The 19610-nt window shown below is 38.5% G+C and overlaps 1 protein-coding gene across 10 annotated transcripts in view; it reads right to left on the reverse strand.

Moving 5' to 3' along the window:
* Window positions 1–19610, reverse strand: part of GPHN (gephyrin) — a 297146-nt gene that overhangs the window by 30215 nt on the left and 247321 nt on the right. For all 10 annotated transcript variants that reach the window (XM_040600164.1, XM_040600163.1, XM_040600161.1 and 7 more), the window contains 5 exons: window positions 14721–14813; window positions 11118–11173; window positions 5974–6093; window positions 1631–1689; window positions 1256–1409 (listed from right to left, as the gene is read on the reverse strand). In XM_040600164.1, the coding sequence (XP_040456098.1) occupies window positions 1256–1409; window positions 1631–1689; window positions 5974–6093; window positions 11118–11173; window positions 14721–14813 (482 nt within the window). The remainder of the gene's footprint in view (window positions 1–1255; window positions 1410–1630; window positions 1690–5973; window positions 6094–11117; window positions 11174–14720; window positions 14814–19610) is intronic.

Below are 19610 nucleotides of genomic sequence, written 5' to 3' on the forward strand. Positions count from 1 at the left end.
AATAATCAGAAGTGGAGCATGGCTAAACTTTGATGCTTTGGTTAGCAGCTCTCTTTCTGTGCAGATTTCCATAGGATGTTTACAAAACCCACTGTGCAGGATCTTTTTTAACACAATACAAAGAAGAGTTCTCACATCAGTAAAAGACCCTTTAATGACACACAAGAATCTTCAGTCATACAGAAGATACTGTTCAGAAAATCATCACCTGTAATCCTTGTAGCAGTTTGGATTTGTTCTTTGCTTAGCGGTACATTTCCTGCACGACACACCCTGTCTGTGTTATGAAATCTGGCAAGATTCTGTCCCAGCAAGGCTGGTCTCAGCCACCCATAGTACTCAGCAGTCACAAAGTAACCTTCACCAGGGTTTTGGAAGTGGCAAGGGCACCACCAGATGACAAAATTAGAAGTATTTAAAGTTTTCAAAATCTTTCAAAATTCAACATATCCAAGCTGTATGAGAATACAGCTATTGGGTTTATGTTTGTGTCTGGATTTCAAAAAGTTTGTCTCAAAGGACAGTCAAAACTGTAAGTAAACTTCATGCGGTCTTTAAACCTCAAACGGACATTACCTCAATACACAAGTTCTTTTGTTTTTGCTTTTCTTATTCTCTTTCTGTCCCACAGCAGGAGGGAATGAGCGAGCATAGCTGCTGGACAGGGTCGACCCACAACATATGTAAAATTAGTAAATTAAGTTAATCTTGAATGTGATTTTTCTGATGTAGATAAGACAAAGCAATTAGAAAGCTTGTCTGGAGTTCTACCAACAGGAGACTGGATTCCAGTGTGTGCTACTACTAAAAAAAAATGCAAAGGCAAAATACTACAGCAAGGCATTTGGTAGCACTACTCAGTTTTCAAAGACAGGTTATCTACCATTCGTGCTGTAGCTATAGAGGAATGCTGCTCAAAAGAAATTACTCTTCCAGTCATGACTGGCAGTATGAATTACAACCCTGACTACTCCACAGGTCCTCCCTTGCTGGCAGGAGGAAAGCAGCTAGCACGTGGTTGGACACGTTACCAAAATTTTGGCAAAGACAGTGTGCAAGACTTGTGAGAGAGCCCTCAAGGGAGAAAACATGAGCAGCTGATTTTGGGTTGATCACTTACAAAAATGCCTCATGTCAACATGAGTTGCAGCTCAAAAAGTAAGTCTACTTGGGAATAGGGTAGAAGTCACTATCTGAAATGCTGTCCTCAAGAAAACAGCAATTTAGACCCTGATTCTAAACATACTTTTCTTACCTCATTCCCTGTTGACATGACTGCAACCACTGGAAACTTGTTAACTTCTACTTCGGTTACTCCAACAGTTGCTAAGAGACCAATCTCAGACGGACCCATGTGGGTTCCTTTAGCCAGCACACATTCACCTCTTTTAATGTCATGTCCTATAGGTCTGAAAATCACAGCACAGAAAAAAACGAGAGAAACCCAGAATGAGATTGAAAGTATCTCTCCTTGATTGGTCCTGCCCCTGGTGAGCAGTGTCCAGGGATGTTTATTAGCCAGATTGTCAAAATGTCAGTACTAATGGTTAAAAAACGAGTACAGAAATCACCAGCCCTTCTATTCCTTACAAAGATATTTTATTGTTTATAAAGTACGCTGTTTACAGACCTGATATCTTGGCCTGGTCGAGCCTGCACCAGGATTCGAACCTCTAGTTCTTCAGTGCCCTATAAAAACAAGAAGATCAAACACGGTCAGCTGGGCTATTCAAAGAAGATTAATCAGCTTTAATTTCTCAGAAGTCTACACAGCTTAAAGCACTCGTTACCCCGAGACCTTATGGTTTAAGCATCATCATCGTTCTCCTGATCTGTGTGTCAAGATTTTAATACAGTGTGTGCTAAAACTGAACGGCTTTATAAGAAATTCTCTCTTTGATGAGCACAGCAGGGAAGGACCAGCACTGAATACATAGTTTTACCGTCTTTTTTTTTTATGATCCCTGTGTTTATGTATCTTTCCTATGTTATGTCCTATGTTTGTCTGTTGACCTGCTATACCAAGTGGATTCTTTCTACTCCTCTCAGCCAACTTGATAGGCTCAAACAGTTTCAAAGATGGCATTTCAAAAGAACCACTAGTCTGACAGACAATATGCCACTACATCTGCAGAAAGGTGGGAAGAAGCTGTATGTTCGGGAAGAAGCTATACGCTCTAGCTGTTTCAGGATTTTCACATAGATTCCTGTAGTGGAAACTCCTACTTGAGAGCTTTGTACAAACCAGGAAGAGGCTTATTCATCACATTTATTCACTGTGAACAAGAAACAGTGGCCTGAAAACCCTGATGCCTACTTTAATGTTTGTGTTTACTCCTTCAGAATTTCAATGGTTTGGTGACTCATTCAATGCCAATAAATGGCACATGACCTATATTGTTAATATTTAATTTATAAGCCCTGGAAGTGGTTGATGATACATATGCATTTGAGATAGTGCCAGCCTGTCAGTAGCACTAATTTACACTTAGGCTGGAACAGATTTTGTTTTCACATTATCATGTAGTGCTTCATACTTTAAGTACCTCAAAGTTTTAAATCAAGCACTAATATTACAAGACAAACAAGGCACGTCATTGTAATTTGGAATTTTTACAGGAACGATAGTATTGTATAGGACACTGGGACTTGTCTCTTTTCTTACAGTTGATATGGACTGCACTTTCTGAGTTCAAACCAAGTGCTTTACACTAAAGGCCCCACAGTTAAAGTTAATGAACATGTTACAGATTGTGATTCTGTTTACCTACTGTGAAAATGGATAAATTTAAACCCCTGAAAACCAGGAAATGACTAACAAAAACATCAACCCTGAAATAATTGATTCCTTACTTTATCACAGTATTTTCAAAATAGGCTTTTAATGCAAATTCTGTTTCTTTTATACCTGCTCCCCTTAATATCAGAGAAGTGACTATTTTTGGCTTCTAGTGTCCAAAATGGCTGTGCTGGTGCCCAGAATGTTCTTTTACCTCTATCCCCATCAGAAGCTGTAGAAGATGCTTTAGGCTTCTGATGAAGATCTGGGGCAACAGTCAAAAAATTGTTGTATTTTTATGACACTCTGAGGATAGTTGGCCAGACATGAAGATTTGAATTTCCTGTATCCTGTTAGCAACTAAAGATGGCTAGGAAGTTTCTAGGGAATCAAGAGGAGTGCCCATGATACATTTCAGTAATAGAAAAGGTCCTGTTTAGGACTCCTGGATTAGGAGAGAAAAGAAGAAAAAGGCTTTTGAGGAATTTAGTAATCCCAGGTTTGAAAAGCATTGTGGAGACTGTGACCATGGACAAAATGGTGATGTGCAGAGATTATTATTTATGGAACTGATGGATATCCCAGAATGCTTTAGGAATACAAGATAATTCAAGGTCGCTCGAGGCAGGGCTTGCAGAGAGGTATGACATTATACTGAGAACATCTTCCATTTGGTGTGTAACAAGCAGCATCCTTCTTGCTGTGTACTAATATATCTTGAACTTACGAGTGGTTTACCCTACTGGCTGTTAACAGCCAGCATCCATACAGATATACTGATGCTTGGTCTTGGTCCAGACTCTAACTCTTGTTTTGGTTGATCACATTGGCCTCCTTTTTCCTACAAGGTGACGTGAAAACTCAAAATGAAAAGGGTGTAGACATGTTTTTGCAAAAAGATCTTTCTAAATGATTGTACATTTGGCAAGCTGATGAGAATTTTTCTTCCTGCTAGATAGATGTAATTCTTTCCAGGCCTGTGACTTCTACAGTCATTTAGGGAATGCTTGCAATGATGCTAAGTACTGCTACAACTAGAGGTCAAGGAGGTCCCTTTTAAAAGTACTCTCTGTCTTTTCAGAAGAACACTTTTCAGATGTTAGAGATTTCATTTCAGTTAAATCCCAGCCCTGAAGGAGTTCTTATACTAAGAAGAAAAATATTCTTGAAATATATAGCCTCCCAGGCACGAAAAAGGTGACAAAAATAACATACTAATTGAACTATACTGATTATTTATGTCCAGGATTAAGACAGTGGCATATTTAAGGACAAGGAGAAACTGATGAGTTGTACCTCAAACTTTTAGGCAGGAAAAGCAGCTGAAGGTGGCTGACCATTTGCTAAATATTCAGAGTTTAAGCACATAGCAAAATAATCTGTTCCTACATGCAGAGGAGAACATGCACAGAAAAAGTGGAATCCAGGAAGACAGTCATCCAAAGAAGCAGAAGCTAACAGGTTATCATGTAGGTTGCTCTGCAATATGATAGTCCTCCCATGATGAAGTGGGCAATGACCACAGAAAACTTGCTCAGTAAGGCTAACTGAACGATCAACAAGCAGTGAAGGCAATGGTGTATTTTAGGGGAAGATACAGCTTGTACACACACACCTGTAACCTCAAAGCAGGACTGACTCAGTACATTCTCTGTTAGGAAGAAGGCCAGCCTAGACAGCTTGCTGACTTCATCAGATGTAAAAATATATGCATTTATAGTAATAAGGCACAAGAAAGGATCATGACAGAATGTTGCAGTTTCTGCTGTCTTCCTCAGCTTTGAACACCAGAATTCATCTGCTTACACCCCAGCTGCAATTGCAATGTTAGCACAGAGCTATGGCGAAGTGGAAAAGCTTGTCAGAACAGCACCAGAGGAGCACAGGCTGATTTGAGCAGAGAACCATGCACATCATTTCAAAAGCAAACTTGGCAGCTCTGTCAAATAGAGATGCATCTTCTTGCCTTAAAATCTGTTAGATGGTGGCAAACACAATGATGTTGTCCTGAAATCACAGCTGGGTAAGTGAAAGAAATGATTCAGAAGGAATTACCTGAACACAAAGGAAGTCTAAGATGGAATGTTTGGTATACAGTTGTCTACAGAGAGCTCCTGTGCTCCATCAAAAAACTCCTTTTACTTTGTTAAGATAACTGTGCATACGGAATTAGTACTATAGTACTCGTATTTGTTCAGTAGTATTTTGCAGCATCTGTAAGGTAGAGTGCTAATATGATTTATAGGTATGCTAGAAAATCTGTTCATATTAAACAGAGTAAGACTATGTTCTGGATGAATATGCACCTTATCCATTTTCTGGTTTTCAGAGGTCTTAAATTCAGTATTTTCCTCATTTTAAAGGAGCACAGAGGTCAACTGAAGAAAGTTATGGTTTAAAAAAATTTGAGGGGCACTTACTTCCCCTGTTACATAATGAAACCCCTTATTATAAATATACGCATTTATTGTAAGTTATGTGAACAAGACATTCTCCAAAATCCTCAAAATTCACCTTTGCTGAAACAAGACCAACTCTGATAATACAGAAGCATCTTCACAGCATAGTTCAAAATCCAAGTCATCACATGGATTTTGCTGCACTTAAAACAGTTCACTTTCTATTCAGCTTTAACTCTGTCAGCGGTAATGTTGCACTATAACATTTCAATGTACTATTCTGGAATCAATATGTATTTTCAGAAAACTTTTCCCCTTCTTACATGTTGAGTTTAGGAGAACTTTGGAAGTCCTCACCTTGCTGAGTTTCAGGACGATCCTGAAATATGAAGACTGTTCTACTGCTAAATGTGAACTCAGTAGAAAGGAAGGAAATGGAATGTCCGATTCCCACTACTCTGTATTTTAAAATGTGAATACAGTAGGCACTCAAATCGGACTGTAGTTATGGATCTCCAAGAAGTATCTGCCTTTCACCCAAGTCATGCTCCCAAATACTTTAGTGCCAGCATTCAACAACTGTGATGAAAAATAGATGTCAGGGCAAGTAGGTACTGTTATGACATCCTGAGAAAGTGAGTAGAATTGCCACTAGGAACTAATGTGAAAATCCTCAAACTTTTGAGATTAACGGAAGAGCTTTTCTGTAGGACTATTGTTCATATTTACAGGATTGTACCATGAGCCATTTTCTGCTGCACAGAAAACAAAAATGAGTTTTAAGTTGTGACTCACATCATCTGATTCCCTGATGAGCTCTGTATCTTCCACTTGCACCACTGCATCAGCACCACATGGAATTGGAGCACCGGTTGTAACACGCATTACCTGACCAGGCATCACAGTCTGAGTTGGCTGAAAAGTAACAAACAAAAATTAATTTATTTTTGAAAAGAAAAAACTCAAACCATTTGAACTTCATGGAAGTAATCTGAAAGACTAAAATTCTTAACTGTGGCATGACTCTTGATATACTGCTAGTGGTATCAACAGGTATAAACTTTAGGCCGTTGCTTCAGATATGGCTTATTTTTTATATGGTCAAATATTAGGTGGCTTCAGATTTTTCCCCTTAAATTTCTAACACAAGAAAAACTTTTAGACGAAGCAATATACTGATACTGTGGTTGGCTCAGAAAAATAACTGGCGCAGAAATATGTTAGATCGGTGACCTTCTAGAAACTTAGATAAATAAAAATCTAGTAGTTCTGTGTACATAAATATTTTTGTAGAGTACTCTGGTCCCTAGGGTTGAAATTTCTTTGCTCTGATTTGGTTGGGTTTTTGTTCTGCTTTGTTTTACCAGCACTCTATATATGAAAAACCAGCAGCTTGTAAGTAAAGTAATGTCACCAGCTGCTTCATTTTTAAGCAGATTTCCTCATACTGAGACACAGCTCAACACACATAGAGTATCTATCTTTGTGAGGATCAGTTTAGCAAAGCCTAAAGTTGATAATATTCTGCAGTTATATAAAGTCACAGTGCATTACAAAGTTGCAGCAGAAGCAATAAAAAGAACAGAAAAGTATCAGAATGACGTGATAAAACAACCAACATGGTTTTAATAAAATTTCTTACCAGTCAGGCAGCCTATTTTAATACACATTTTCCAAAATTCAGGGTAAAACCGTAATTTGACCATGACCACTTAAGGAATAAATAACTAAAACAAAAATCTTTCTGAAAAAATGCAACTAAAAGAAGCTGGTATGAGGATTGAGATTTCATTTCTAGAATGAGTGCTTGCTCCCCGCAGCACTTTAGTAAGCCCCATTTATTTAGGCTTTACTGTGATTAGTGAACATGCTACACACAGATCCACACAGCTCTGCTCAGACCAACATATTCTGTATGTGTAATCCATGTGCAGATTGACTCTATCTTCCATATGCAGCATTGGAATATGTCCAGGGCTTCTCTGACTGTGATTAGCATGTAGTTGGTAGCAACCCACAGACCTGCAGGCAGCACTGCTCAAGCACTGTCACCTGCTCCCACCCAGCACTCATTTACTCCCTGACTTGCGACAGGAGGCTCTTAGACATCTGCAAATTCTAGACCGGTGGCCAACATTACAGCTGTGCAGAGCTGTGTGTGCTTTGCCCACTCTTCTACTCCATTTCCGCACTGCTGTAACCTCTGAAATGTGAGTATTGCTTTGAAATGTGTATATTGCAAAGGTTGCTCATTGGGACAGAAGCCCTAGGGAGAAGCTGGAAAGGGTTTCCCTCTGGTTTAGCACCATATCACAGTGACCTATAGTATCCCAAAGAAACAACTGAGCCTGGAGTTGATTGGATCATGACCCTTTTCTACAGGTGATGGAAAGCTAACATCCTTCAAGAAGAACATAAAAATGCTCAAATAAATGAAAAAACCCACCAAAACAACCACACTTACCATGTGCCATGGTTAGTGTGTTTTTAGGGCAAGATTCATGTCATCCTAAAGCAGGTATCTAAACCAGATAACACAAAAATAATACTTCTTTTTTAAGAATGGTATTTATTTTTCACCACAGACTATGCAAGGAGCTGTGGATGAATAGCTGAGATGCTGCCATTTATACTGAAGATGCTTAAAAGTGAAAATAGTCTTGTCTAGTGTGTTATTTTAATTTTTATGAACACAGATGTTGCAAAAGGTAAAGCTTATGCCTTGGATTACGGGACCTCTTTTGCATATTGTTGTAGATATAGTCTATAGGTACATTAACAACAGGTAATATTGTTTTGAACTTACTACAGTACTGATGTCTTCAACAAGAATTTTCAGAGGAAAAACGTATTGCATAAAAAAAATGTCCCATTTAAAATGGATTTTTTCAGCCTCAAGAACCACAAAGAATAAATAATGTCTACAGCTGTGCCAGAAATCAGTGCCTACGGTGATAAAATGCAATGTAACTATCCATGCTTTTGGAGTTTATTACTAGATGAGTTAATTTTTTGAGATGTAACGATGTGAAACATTTAGACAAATTTATGATACAATAACAATTGTTTTTAGAATTGGTTGTGCTGCTCATGTATTTAATTCAGTTTTTGTCCTTTGAGAATTTGATATTAACTTTATGAGCAAAAGTCAACCACCAGATTTGTGTGTTAATCTCTAGGGCTGTGTTCTTCTGCGCTAGAGACTATGAAGATAAAGAAATGACTGCTTCTCAGAAAGCATATTAATGTACAACAATTTCACAGAAGCTCTTTTAAAGGCCTTTGAGAGCTCACACTTACCTGGAACAGGGTAGTACTGGGTTCTGCCCTTTGCCTTCATCACTGATAATCTATTTAATGCTAGTCACTGGATAAAACCCAGAAGTAATCTATGGAGCACAGCCCCCACCTCAGGCATTCTCTCTTGCGCATGATTTACGATGACCCGTGCTCCTTTCTATAAAAAGGCCCAAGTTAATGGAATGGTGGAAAACGTCTGTTTTCAATCCTGTATTATAGCTGGTTAGTCACAGTGCCTCTTACAAATGTATTTAGAAGGTCTTCCACGAAATGGTAAGTAAGCTCCAGCTGTGTAAGTCTATAGGAAGAAAACGACTGCTCCCCATGGCTGAGTTTTTCACGCAGAGGCCACGTGGATGGCTTGTGACCAGTACTCTCAAATGTGCCCTAACCTCCCCAAAACAGGGTAGCGTCTGAAAGTTTTCCTCAATACAAAATAAAAAATGGTTGTTAACATAAACACGACCATCTGGAAATGGAAATCAGAAAATAATACAAGAAATATAAATTGATACGGAAATGTCCAACTTGGCTATACGGCCTCGCTGCAATTCTCAGACCCATTTCCTTCCTCTCTGTGTAGCGTTTACATAACCTTCTTCCCTACAAGAGAAGCCAAATCTAAACCTATTTTGAACTCCCTGCTGTGAATCATTCTGTTAATTGGTCTGTAACATGAAAAGCAGAATGTTGCTGCTGAGAGTGACTGAAGGGTGAAATGAGACTGAGGAGCATTCCAAGGCTATGAATAACTTCTTGGGAAGGAGATGAACCTGAAGATGTGTTGGCCCAAGAAAAAAACTTTGACCAATTATTCAGAGGTCAACAGCCTAATTTTTCCACCTCGCTACTGGTACTATCGGAATTATTCTCTCTCTGCATGCCTCCTCCCACCCAATTTTTGTTCCTTGCCAGAGAGGGTTCCTATTCTGAGTAATCTGGGAGGACAGACTGTCCCCGCAGAGAGACATTTGTGAGCTCTTGAATTTTGAGGAGGGAAGCAAGCTCCCATTTGCCCTTTTATCCTTTGTACAAACCTGCTGAACTGATTAGGACACTGAAACCTTTAGATCTGTGCACAGTCCTCCCCATTACACACACCTTTAACAGTCCTGGTTTTAAGCACCACTGTGCTGTGATGTTTTTTAACTAGCAAAATGCTAATATTGATGACAGGTGAATAATGATAGGAGTGATAATTCAGCAGGTTGCTCTGCTGGTTCTTGCTACTTTATAGTGACCATAAAAAGGTTGTAGAAATAGTTGTCAGCCTTTTGGATTCTGGACTAGTGCTTGAAAATGCAGACAGAAGGGCTAGAAGTCCAAGGCAGGTGAAAAAAATACTGAATTCATTAGTTTACTTGGTTTAGTATTCAAAGCAATTTTACATATTTTGTATAACAGATTCATTAATCTAAGTTCATGTGAATTTCCGTATTAAGATGATGTCTATTATACCAAGGTATAATTCATGATGATGGATGGGAACTACAGCAAAATTTATTTTCACAGTTCTTTGTATCTATCACGAGTAACCAACTTAAATGTCTATTATGCATTTAGATGCAGTTCAACTCCATTTTAAAAAATACTGAATAATTCTGCAACTGGTAATACTTCTGAAACCTGAAACAACTTTTGAAATACATCTGGTTTACTTGGACTTTTTTGTTTAGCAGTCAAAATGGGCACACTGTAGATTCCTCATTAAAACTGATCAATCCTTTGTTTCGCCTGTTACATATTGCCTTTCTCCATCATTTCACATACAATGTGCAGAATTATAAACCAGGATGAAATAGCTGGAGAAACATTGTGAACTAACCCATGTTCTACTGAACAGAAGTTAGCAGGTGTAATTAAAATGACAGAATAGTAAAAATGGTTGATCATAACTGAGTTTTTTTTCCCATTACCCCAATATTAATACAGGAATTTAATGAAATAAACTCTTGAATTTGAGAGCAAATCACAAATTGTGTCTATTCATGAATATTTACGCAGCACAGCAGGTCATGAAGGGTTGCTGCCCCCACTGGCTCTTAAACTCAATCCACACACCTGCGAAGGTGCACAAACACTCTTGATTTAACAAACAAGAGCAATACCACAAACCAGGCTGCTGCCAGGCTTCCTCAAGATTGTTCTGATCATTACCCATCTGTAAAGGCTTCATACAAAATTCTTACACCTTGTTTTGCAGGTATTAGTGTGAAATATGCAAGCAGCTTGTGGAAAGTTATTGGGCTGATGTCCCTTTAAAAATCTATCAGCAAAAGGGGGGTTAAATCATGCTTTTATCTGTTTATGAATTGTGATGCCAGTAGGAACCTTATGTCCTCTAACACTGTATTAGGGCAGAACAGTACTGCACGCATGCCTATCGGACATGCCAGCACAATGCTCTGAAGTATTCTGGGATACCCTTGTTAGTTCCTTATGTAACCATACTGCCTCACTTTCTGAATTCATGTCCCAAGGCACAGAGCAGGAGGGTCGGTACAGCTGTGTCCTACTTCACACCACCTCCAAGAATATTCAGATTTGGAGCACTAGCAAGGCTTGTAAAAATACAAAGAAATATCTTACAAAAGAAAAATATGTTAAAAGGAAAAGAAAAGAAAAGAAATTGTGCTCACCTGCTCACCAGCCTGGGATTCCCCTATGATGAATCGATCTCCTGGGCCATCAGCAGCTGTTAAGATGGACAATACAAATGGTAAAGGCTGAACCAAAACAAACGATGGCATTAGAAATTAAGGAGAACCAAAGAATGATCTAAGATTCAGCTCTTCAGTGTCAGCATGACAAAGGTTATAGAAGTTTTGCAAATATTTCCCATTTTAGGTCCTTTTAAGTTGTGTTTATTGTTTTGAAAATTACAGGTTCTATAGTACTGTTAACTGAAATTTTCTGGGCAATATGGGATCAAGGAAAAAAATTAGGAGGAATTACATGAATAATAAAAATTTAAGAGTGTTCATGAGAGTATATTTGTGTAATTTATAAGATTTATAAAAACGTCCACTGTGAGCAAATCTTTCTCTATGTGAAACTAACACAGGGGCATCACCTACCCTGTAAATGTGTTATGTACCTTTTTTCTAGACAACAATGGAATACTGACATTTTAGAATCCCCCTCTGCCTTTGGAGGAAAACATGGACAAATGCCACAGTTAGATTGCATAGATGACCACACAGGTTTGGCATTTTCTGAAGCACAGTAGGGCTAAGATAACACAACCTGGATGGACACATTAGAAGTCTGAGTTCTGTTCCTTTTTGTATTTTAGGAGCTAGCACTGAACTAGTTACCTTGTATCTTTCACTGAAGCCATTCTGAAAATTGAAAGTCAGAGATCATTGATTTAACAAACTGAAAGTCTCCAGGACTTCTAATTTTGCCAAATCTGTATTTTTAGCTGGACAACAAAGGTACCATTACTAACAAAGTTTAAGCTTCTACCTGCCTAAAAGGTCTTTCAACAAGTTGCATTAGTGGTATTATAGGCTCTATCTACCATGGTGTAAAGTACGTATGGAGAACAAGCAACTCTTGCCCATCCAAGCACAGCAGGCATGCTGTCAAGGGTGTTCTGACAAACCGGGTTCATGCCATCACATTTAAATGTGTCTTTTTGTTAATTTAAAATCTCTAACTGTCAAAAGTTGATTTCCAAGAGATGACGTCTAATCAGTGACAATGGTTATCTTAATACATTCTGTTTTATTTCAGAAGCCCTGAATATACAGCTAGATAACCTCATCTTATCAAGAAGAATTACTTTCAGGAAGGATGTCCATTCAGTCTGTATAGTGATTTATCACATCTGTACTCATACATCAGCTGCAACTCTGCAGATGATGATCTACAGTACTTAGCCATGTTTGGAGACTAATGATTAACAACTTTAAAAGCCTATTGAACAGCCTAATCTATGAGCTTTAGAACAAACTCTAAAATAAGAAAGTGGAAAAGGACTCTTCAACTACTTCTTGAATAAGGCATATAATACTACTGAACACAGTTCTCATACCTTCATGGGAAATAATGCACTAGGATGATCCAGAAAAAGAAGAGAAAAAATTCCCTTATAGCCAAATTATTTTAAACCTGATATTACTGAATTAGATTTTATTCCCCCATTAATAATGATACAGATGCAAAGTTTACAGGTGATGTACAACTGATATAACTTGAAGAAAGTGGACAAGAAAGTGGGCAGACAGGTTTATGTGACTGAAAGCTAATCCTTAATGTTTTGGAAAAAAATAACTGTTAATGTCATCAATTTTCTCTCTGCCTACAAGCTTTGTTTCTCAAATCCTGAGATAACAGGTCTACAAGAACAGTAACAGAACAGAACATTTCAGTTGAAAGGGACCTACAATGATCACCTAGTTCAACTGTCTGATCAATTCAGCACTGATCAAAAGTTGAAGCAAATTATTGAGGGCATTGTCCAACTGCCTTTTAATCAGTGACAGGCACGGGGCATCGACCACTTCTCTAGGAAGCCTGGTCCAGTATTTGACCACCCTCTCAGTAAAGAAATGCTTTCTAATGTCCAGTCTAAACCTTCCCTGGCAAGCTTTGACCCATTGCCATGTGTCCTGTCACTGAATATCAGGGAGGAGAGATTGGCACCTCCCTCCCCCCTTCCCCTCCTCAGGAAGCTGTAGAGAGCAATGAGGTCCCCCTTCAGTTTCCTTTTCTCCAAGACAGACAAATCCAAAGTCTGTAGCCACTCCTCATGGAACATCCTTTCCATCCATCCCCTTCCATCAGCTTTGGTGCCCTCCTCTGGACACATCCAAGTCCCTCACTGTTACTGTATTTGAATCCACCATCAAAATCAAGGTCTTGCGTGTTGGTTCTGACAGAAGTTGTTGAAGATGGCTTCCATGATCATTCTGGTCATTCTGTGTGTTTACCGAGATTGCAGAATCAGAGAATCATAGAATCATTTAGGTTGGAAAAGACCTTTGAGATCGAGTCCAACTGTAAACCAAACACCACCAAGTCCACCACTACACCATGTCCCTAAGCACCACATCTACATGTCTTTTAAATACCTCTTTCCCTTACCATGTAGCAAGCAGGTTGCAAGGCAGCGTTTGCTCGACTCCAAGGCCCTTGTCAGTCAGCATTGTACTCGGAGCTCCCCCTCTTAGCTTTTCTCAGCATTACGTTACCCGTCTTTCTCTGGCTACCTTTGAGCTCCCTTGCTGCTACTACTGGTCATTACACACACAGAAGACAGCTGCAGTCAAACTCATCTTGCAGACCTGGAATGTTTTTTTTATATCAACTCCATTGGGAAGCTACCGGACTACATCCATTGCCTGGGTTTGCAGACAGTCTATTTCATGGACAGTTGCTTTCCATTGTTTCAGCTACCAGTAACAAAAAAGATATTTTAATATCCTTAGAAGAAAGTTGGCTATTGTGTCCAAATATCAACATGGTGTTACGATTATTCAGCCCCTACCACAAAGAAATAACTACTAGTATAGTGTTCAATTGTATATTTAAATTTTCCTCCACAGATATCTGAGGTGACTATCATTGGTCTCACTTTCCAAATGGAATAAGTGATGCACAGAGGAGCAACTTGCTCAAAATCACACAGCACCTAGTGACAAAGCAGAGGATGGATTCAGGTCTCCTGGGAAACCACGCACTGCTTGCTCTGTACAGTCACATCATATACGGCAACAATAATATTTTCAAAGTAAAAAAAAGAGTTCTTTTGAAGTGCCTCCATAAGAGTACATTCTGATATGTATTTCTGAAAATTCTCTAATGCAATAATAAAATAATTCACAAATAGGAAGCTGGATCTGTGACAGTTGAACAAAGTAACAGAAAAGCAAGAAATTCCAAATTAAATCAACAACAGAGGAATAGAAGAATAATCTGACATTCAGAAACATACATTCTAATACTCTCCTGAACGCGTTATGTTTCCAAGAGACTCACTAGCAACACAGGTGCATGTCTATGAGCACACATGGACGTACATCTGCTGTGTACATATGTATCCACTTAAAAGATCTGAATTCAGCTTTATGGTCTTCCTTCAAGACAGCTGCATTCTACATAACTGTGACTTCAGCAATGATCTGAATCAAATCTCAAAAAACCCACACAACTGATAGATTCAAAATAGGTGAACTAACACGTTGTAAAGTGGTTTTACAGACACTATACTGCCTGTCTACAAAGTGAGTGTTTACCTCTGACGGCGTAGCCATCCTTTACTGATGCTGGAAATGGTGGTAGATTATCTTTTGCATATACATCTTGAGCAAGGACTCGGCCCATTCCATCTAGGAAAGAGAAAAGAGAAAAGACCATGCTCCATGTCATTACAGCTAGTGAAAGGGGGAAAAAAAAAGGTGAACAGCAGTGTGCTTGCTGTGATTAGATCTCAGTTTTTTGATTTCTGCCTCTACATAAATGACAAAACACTGAAGTCTGAAAGTACCGATGAAAGATTTGTTCAGTAAGTCTGTGTTCCTGGTTATGGTGAAATTGTTGACAGTAGATCTGAATGCCAAGTATCCAAGCCCAGAAGTGACAGCTTTGATATAGGATCAGACAGAAAAAACAAGTATTTTGTTGCTTCAGGATGAGTTTTTCTTCTGAAATCTCTTAAAAATACACACTTTCCTGTGTTTAAACTTAAAAAAAGAAGTTATTTTTTTAAAAGCTTTTAAAATAACATTTCAGAATTGAATCCTGTGTACAAAAGGTGATGGATTGAGCCCAGAGGATTCACATAAACAGTAACGATGGAAAAGTTTCCATAAATTGACAGAGAAGTTTTGCAATAGATTAGCTTTGCCTAATTGCTGAGAGCATTTCTGCTTAATGGAGGGTGAGTGCGTGTGTGTGTCAGAATTATTTATGTAAATATACGCTATATAGTCCTAAGTATTTTAATAGCTGTTTCAAACATACTCTTTCCCTTCACTTAGCAACTATGACTGATAAGCTGTAATTTGGCTCAGCCTCCCTGTAGAGACTGATATGAATTACTTCACCCTCAGTCAAGTGTTCACTACTTGTTTGCTTTTATGGCGCCAGCAAGAACTTTTTTTTAATATGATGTGGAACAGAGCGGAAAATATGTACCTTATCCCTTCACAGAGTGGGAAAGTGAGAAAGATTTATTACATGTGTGATTAGATGGACTGGGAAGGGGCACATGGGTCAGAACTACTGAGATTGGTTTGATTCCAGTATGTCTTAGCAGAAGAAGGGAATCTCATCTTGTAATAGAGGCCACTGCTCTTAGGAGTGTGTTGTGGCACAGAAAGTATGAAGAAGTGAGTGGATGCGTGACTACTTCTGCCAGGAGAATTTGGGTGGATATGTACTTTATAGATTATGATCTTTCAGACATGCCAAAAAAGACAGACATGTATCAAGTGTGTTCCTTGTTTTACAGATAGGGAAATCAGTGTGGTTCTGGATTTGCTGGGAAGGCAGAAGACCTAACGTTGCACACTAAAGGGACAGGTTTTGTTAAAAAGCGCACCTACTTGATTTGAAAATGTTCAGCTCCGGTGAAGTGGTGTTATAATGGAGATTACTTGTATTTGTTAACACAAAGTGATTTAGTTAGCAATTAATTATAAGAACTACAACATCACTGTGCTCACATCCATCTGTATCAACTTTCAGCCTGAAGCAAATATTCATGTTGCATCTCTGAAATAGGTATTGCCATGAAAACACCGATAAAACCTGTTAAAGCAACTAGAAAAGCATGTTTGTGATGGCTATTAAAACATCTGTGCATCACTGCATATCAGTGTCTGTGACACACAGTATAGAAGTTATTAGAAAGCTCATGAAACCTTGTACACTGGCACTGGAAAAGACTGCAGACACAGCCATTTAAATTATAGCACAGAAAAGGCAGCTATCAAAAGCCTAGTAAACCCACCCTTTGTTCATAGATGCACAAAATCTCATACAGAAGTGATGCTTCTAATTTTAGCAGGCATGTTGTGTCTTCATTTTACTTCTTGTCTGCTTGCAAAATCACACCAATTAGAGAAAAGTTGAACAGTATGTTCCTGGCATTCTGCCATGCAATACTTGAAGGGAATAAATGGCTAGCTGGTAGTAGGAATGAATTTCATTAAGGGGAGAAAAATGTAAGAATTACTGGCTGAAGCCTTAAGGCTTTTAAAATGAAGCAACTCAGCAACTAAAGGACAATCTGAAGTACCTCTGTACTCTCCTTTATTTGAGCAATTATTTTAGAAATACGCTGACCTTATTTTGATTAATTGTAATTCCAAAAAGATGTTCTGAAGTATTTTAATGTCATCAAACTGCCCCTTGTGATGCCCATAATTTTCTGATTCTAACAAAAATGGAGAATTACATTAAACTCACTTTTCAAATTTGGGTATTTTGTAAAGCTTAGCTGGTGAAACTGGTATAGTTCTGTGAAGAATATTGATTTCTCAGGGTATTGGTACTGGGATAAAGCAGTGAGACAGGTGTTGTACTAGAGATGATGGATTTGCTCCCATTTTGTAAATATTGTCCTGACAGCACTTCAGTGTGATCTGAAAAGTCAATGCTATCAAAATAATCAGCTAGTTCAAAATGAAAAAACTGTGGAAAAAAATGTCCAAGCTCTACAGAAGTTACAGGGCTCTTGGACTAGATCAGAAAAGCTGCTCTGTTCTGAGGCTGAAGCTTATGAAGTGTGGATTGCCTCTGCTTTGTTCTTTTAGTATCAATTAAACTTCTGCCTCTTAGTTTCAGAAGAATAATCATTATCATGCTGCCTAAAAACTTAACCTTATATACTCATGGAGCAATGTTCAGGTAACTGCGTTTACCTGGAATAAAAGGCTAATGGAAGGCTTCATATACCAGATATTGATGACGGCAGGTGGGAAATATGCTTCAGATGCCTTTGGTTTATGGCCCTTCTGTAAAAAGTTTTAGGACTGTCCATTTTTACTTTTTTTTTTTTTTAATATGGAAGAGGCTAAATGATCTACACAGGCACTGAGCAATACAACTATCAATGTGAAAGTCAAGTTTCAAAAGATAACTGTACTCATCCTCCCTCTCATGTCAGGGGGGAATAGATTTGCAAGACTGCAGCATGCCTTGACTTAACCAAGGCAAGGACTGTACTGGCTACTTGTACAAAGCAACGTTCAGCTGCTTTACTTATGAGGATCAATACTATGTATTATGTTTAGTAGTATAAATAAATCAGGTTAAAATTAATTGGGTAATTTGTTAATGAAATAAATTGCAATCCTAGAACTTTAAACAGTTCACTTTCCTTACAGAGAAATTGTGCTCCTGAAAGTCTCATTTCACCATAGTTCTAATGAAGAAGTTTACAAATCAGATGTATGAAAAGGCTGCTACCTACTGTGGGTACAAATGTTTGCACAAAGACTGGTGTATACATATAAATAGATGGCGTCATTATTGTTATCGATTTCAACAAACAGCATGTGAGGATTATGCTTACCCTATGTCTACCTAGAAGAATATTTTTAGCCATATTTTATTAAGTTTTAGGGAAAATACACAATGGAAGCAACACAAAAGGGTTGTGAAACAGTATGCAACTTTTCATCCAGAAGTGTAAAAGACAGAGAGATGGAGAAAAATGAAAATGAAGATAAAAGGACAAGAGAATGAGACATATTTATAGAAGAACAAAAAAAGGGAAAAGTAATAGCTTATCAATACTTTTTTTCCCCCTATAATCAATACAACCCAAATTCAAGAATTCATTTCTTCACTTAGTTTTGTACTAGAGGTTAAAAAAAATCAAAACTATTTTTATGTAAAAAAGAATAATAATGCTACAGTACCTTGACAGTACCTCACATCGCAAAATAAACATATGCTGTGCTTATTTTTTCAGGGAGGTACATGCCAGACTTCCATCCTTTATTTCAGGAGATCAGTGTTGTATATATAGCACTTTGACTAAATATACCTAAAACTGTGGCTTATCATACTGTCCACATTGGGCTGACAGCTATCCAAAAAGGTCTAATAGTGATGCTCAGGCATTTATGCCTTACAGCCTTCTTCTAATCCACACACCACTATGAAAGTGCAGGGTGTAACGTGTGTATTCCTTGCTGATCCAGCATCGGTGCTGTTCTGATTGCAGGATGTGCACTCAGAGATCTGCTTCTTGTTACCAAGGCACAGGGAGCACTGAACTCCATTTGGAGTGACTAAACACACAGCTGTGATTGTACATACAGTCTGCTAAACCAGGATGTCAATATGAAGATATCTCGAAGGTTTGCGGCAGCACAAAGGTTTGGTGCAGAGCACGACAACTTTGAAATTTAAGAGAATATCCCATCCAGAAACCACACGTACCTCTGCTACCTGGAGTCCACTGATGTCCTAAACATTCTGCCTCTTGAAGCTTGCGGTTTTGCTCTCTCTTCACTCACCACCTCACCTTTGGAAAATCTGAAGGAATCCCTGGAGGAGGTTTCCTCTTCCCTACCTACATTAGGATTACTTGCCAGCAAGCTCCCTGTCATGGTTTTGTGCTATGCCAAGAACACTCTCCCAGATCATGCCCAGGCTTGGTGTAAGGGATAGCAGAAGCAAGGGAGACACCTAACAGGCACTATGAACACACTGTTCCAGGAGGGAGGATCGTTTAGCTGAATAAACATGAGAGGGCCCTGATGATTCCTTTTAAGGCCAGAAAATGGCTTCATCTGTCCCCATTTATTTATAAGTATAGACACAGTCACAAGGTCTGACATTTTGCCTGCTGTTTGGTGCCATTTAAGACAACCTCACTGTATAAATCAACAACAGTTATGCTTGATTACAAAGTATCAATAAATCAAATGTTAAATGCAAGTAAATATCAGAAAAGGATCAAATGTGCTGGTAGAATAGAAAGGGAATTATGTTGTGTTTATGAGAAGAGGAGGCAAATTCTGGAATGACCAATGGGCCAAGCAGGATCTGGAAAAACAGACTGAGATGAACCGTAAAGATAGAGGCATGGAAAAAAGTGACCTGGAACTAATAATTGCTTTGATTTGTTCATTAATTGCAGTTTGGAAAGGGGTTTTAGTGAGAATCTC

The sequence above is a fragment of the Falco naumanni genome, chromosome 7, assembly GCF_017639655.2.
Source record: "Falco naumanni isolate bFalNau1 chromosome 7, bFalNau1.pat, whole genome shotgun sequence".
Classification (NCBI taxonomy): Eukaryota; Metazoa; Chordata; class Aves; order Falconiformes; family Falconidae; genus Falco; species Falco naumanni.